Raw genomic sequence first — 3,943 nt, forward strand, 5'->3', positions numbered from 1 at the left:
ACGACCGCGATTTTTCGTGCAAACAACATTATTAGTTTCTATATAGATATGATTATAATTAATTGTGAATCGAATTTCAACACTGTTATTTTTATAATATATAAAAATTAATATGAAGTACGCATTAGAATCATAAATATTTCATAAAAATTAGTGTAAATTGCTATTATATCACATCACTGATTCGTTTAGCATTTCTTATTTTAATCTTAAAAAAAGTTTTGTAGCGACTGTAAGCTGGTGAAGGATTGGTGAAGGGCATTGGAATGTGTAAGTTTACCGACAAAACAACAATAGCATCACAGCAAAGCAAACCCCACCCGCCATTACTATTTAGCTTCTCTTTCATCTATTCACTGATGTATTAGTTGCTCAAATCTCTCCTTTTTATTCGAGTTTTTCTTTATTCTCCACTTCTCCATTAACGTACACTCTCGAAGCTCCATCCTTTTACCCATCAATGGGTATCTTACTTGTCTTCTTTCTGTCACTTCTCTCTCTAGCTTCTACAGCTTCCCGGGTCGAGCAGAAAACCTTCATCGTAAGAGTCAAACATGAAGCCAAGCCTTCCATTTTCACCACTCACAAGCACTGGTACGAATCTTCACTTTCCTCTGTTCTCTCCCCTTCAACTCCTACCCAAGTTCTTCACGTATACGACAGCGTTTTCCACGGCTTCTCGGCTAAGCTTTTGCCGACCGAAGCCCTCAAGCTTCAAGCACTTCCCCATGTCATAGCCGTCATCCCTGAACAAGTCCGTTACTTGCAAACCACGCGCTCTCCTCTCTTCTTAGGACTCAAGACCACCGACAAAGCTGGCCTTTTGAAAGAATCCGACTTTGGGTCCGATCTTGTTATCGGAGTCATTGACACAGGTATTTGGCCCGAGCGTCAAAGCTTCAACGACCGTGACTTGGGTCCTATTCCTTCTAAATGGAATGGCCAATGCGTGACGACAGAAGACTTCGGTTCCGATTCTTGTAATAAGAAGCTTATCGGCGCAAGGTATTTCTGCAGTGGCTACGAAGCAACTAACGGCAAAATGAATGAAACCTCGGAGTTGCGTTCCCCACGAGACTCGGACGGCCACGGTACCCACACTGCTTCTATCGCTGCCGGAAGGTATGTGTTTCCAGCTTCTACATTAGGTTATGCTAAAGGAGTGGCTGCCGGGATGGCGCCAAAGGCGAGACTAGCAGCTTATAAAGTATGCTGGAATGCTGGTTGTTATGACTCTGATATTCTAGCCGCCTTCGACTCCGCTGTTGCTGATGGCGTTGATGTGATTTCTTTGAGTGTTGGCGGTGCCGTGGTGCCTTACTATCTTGACGCCATTGCGATTGGCGCTTTCGGTGCAGCGGATAAAGGGATTTTTGTGTCTGCCTCGGCAGGCAATGGGGGTCCCGGTGGATTAACTGTTACCAATGTGGCTCCATGGGTGGCTACCATTGGTGCTGGGACGATTGACAGAGATTTTCCAGCTGATGTTAAACTTGGAAATGGGAAAGTTGTGCCTGGAGTCGGCGTGTATAATGGGCCGGGTTTATCTTCGGGTCGGATGTATCCATTGGTTTATGGTGGATCCGGTGGTGGTGACGGGTATTCTTCGTCTTTGTGCTTAGAAGGTTCTTTGGATCCCAATTTGGTGAAAGCCAAAATCGTTTTGTGCAATAGAGGGATTAATTCCAGAGCCGCTAAAGGGGGATGTTGTGAAGAAAGCTGGAGGAGTAGGAATGATTTTAGCTAATGGAGTTTTCGATGGGGAAGGTTTAGTTGTTGATTGTCATGTCTTGCCAGCTACTGCTGTTGGTGCATCAAACGCAGATGAGATTAGGCGATACATTGATTCTGCATCAAAATCAAACTCACTTGCCACTGCAACTATCATCTTTAAAGGGACTCGGTTAGGGGTCAGGCCAGCACCTGTCGTGGCTTCGTTTTCGGCTCGAGGTCCTAACCCGGAGACCCCAGAAATTTTGAAGCCTGACGTGATAGCTCCTGGATTGAACATCCTTGCTGCCTGGCCTGATAAAGTTGGTCCATCTGGGCTTCCATCGGATTATCGAAGGGTAGAGTTCAATATTCTTTCAGGCACTTCAATGGCTTGTCCCCATGTTTCGGGACTGGCTGCTTTGTTGAAAGCAGCTCATCCTGAATGGAGCCCAGCAGCCATTAAGTCTGCCCTGATGACAACATCTTACACTGTTGATAATCGCGGGGAAACTATGATTGATGAATCGAACGGAAATACTTCAACGGTTTTCGATTTTGGATCCGGTCATGTTCACCCCACAAAGGCTATGGATCCTGGTCTGGTTTACGATATAAATCCCATGGATTACGTGGATTTCTTGTGCAATTCGAACTATACAATCAACAACATTCAAGTGATCACCAGGAGGAATGCAGATTGCAGTGGGGCAAAACGAGCTGGCCATATTGGGAACCTGAATTACCCATCTTTTTCAGTTGTTTTCCTACAGTTTGGCAATCATAAGATGTCGACACACTTCATTAGGCAAGTGACTAATGTTGGGGACCCAAATTCAGTGTACGAAGTGACAATCAGGCCACCTGGTGGCACACTTGTGACGGTAGAGCCACAGCAGCTCGTGTTTAGGAGGGTAGGGCAGAAATTGAATTTTGTTGTAAGAGTGGAGACCATGGCAGTCAAGCTTGCCCCCGGAAGCACTAGCATGAAAAGTGGTTGGATAGTGTGGTCTGATGGGAAGCACAATGTCACTAGTCCCATAATTGTGACAATGCAGCAACCTCTGTAGTTTAGAAATTCTGTTTTAGGAATTTTGGTCTTACTATATATATATATATATATATATATAATTGTGTTGGTGTTTTCCTTGCCAGAAAACAAGTGGAGTTGGCTTTATAATGCACAGGTGAATGTATAATCTGCACAGGCTCCTGGAAAGTGCAGGTCTGATATTTTTTTTTTGTAAGATTGAGAAGCAAGAATGTTTAGTGTGTTGATGAGATGCCAAATGAAAACGTGAAAAAAGGTTGCTGTCATATTTTACTTTGATTCTTTTAAATTGATGTCGGTGTATTGATTAAACTTGTGAGAAGTGGGGAAGGTGTCTTGGCAGGTAATTAAGGTGTGTCTTGGCAGGTAATTGTCACGTAATCTTTCCAGTCAAAAGGTATTATATATACAAGTAAATATTTTAACCAAATCCATCACAATGATGACAATGCGTCTCGCAAAACAAGTGGGCGAAGTTAAATTGCCAACTTGTTAGTTTGATTTGGGAATTTAGATTGTCTGCCGGTGTTGGTGGGATGGAAATGGATCTCGAAGTTAAGCAGTTTATGAGTTATTCGAATTTGAATAGATTAAGATTTAGTTAATATTTAAATTAAGTTAATTTGATTTGAGATTTTAACGAGTTGAGTCGAGTAAAGTCTAGCTCAACTTAATAAGTTTAGAGTAATTCGTTAAATTTTTAATAATTTTTTAATAGTTATCTTAAAAATTATTGCATAAAAATGTATAAATAATAATGATTAATTTACTAATATATAATAAAAATATTTTTATTATTAATTAATAATTACTATTAATATATTAATTTTTAATAAATAAAAATTTAAATTAATAATTATTTACTACGTTCAAAAATCAAACCTCAATTACCTTAGAATTTATAATGAGTTTAATAAGAAACAAGTAGAGTAATAAATTATTTTAACGAGCACGAGTCAAATAAAATTTTAACAAACTCAACGAATAATGAATAAGGTCGAATAATGAAATCTTTTTAACGAGCATGAGTCGAGTATCAATCAACTCGCAATTAACTTACTCGATAAGCACCCCTAATCATGAGAAGAGTAAGCCATCCTTCTCCCTTGGCTGCTCATAAATATTTCAATCATTATCAAAGGGAAAATTTTTCCGTTTTAAACTTGTGCATTGTTTGTAGGC

General features: G+C 40.3%; 1 protein-coding gene across 1 annotated transcript; it reads left to right on the forward strand.

The window, feature by feature from the left end:
- Positions 1 to 424: 424 nt before the first annotated feature.
- LOC120196338 (subtilisin-like protease SBT1.5) lies at positions 425 to 2,810 on the forward strand. Its single transcript, XM_039198158.1, is given in 2 exon segments — positions 425 to 1,696; positions 1,698 to 2,810. Coding segments are annotated over 2 exon segments (2,319 nt in total). The 5' UTR covers positions 425 to 460; the 3' UTR covers positions 2,781 to 2,810.
- The last annotated feature ends 1,133 nt before the right edge of the window (positions 2,811 to 3,943 follow it).

This window comes from Hibiscus syriacus, unplaced genomic scaffold (genome assembly GCF_006381635.1).
Source record: "Hibiscus syriacus cultivar Baekdansim isolate YM2019G1 unplaced genomic scaffold, ASM638163v2 tig00117032_pilon, whole genome shotgun sequence".
Lineage (NCBI taxonomy): Eukaryota > Viridiplantae > Streptophyta > Magnoliopsida > Malvales > Malvaceae > Hibiscus > Hibiscus syriacus.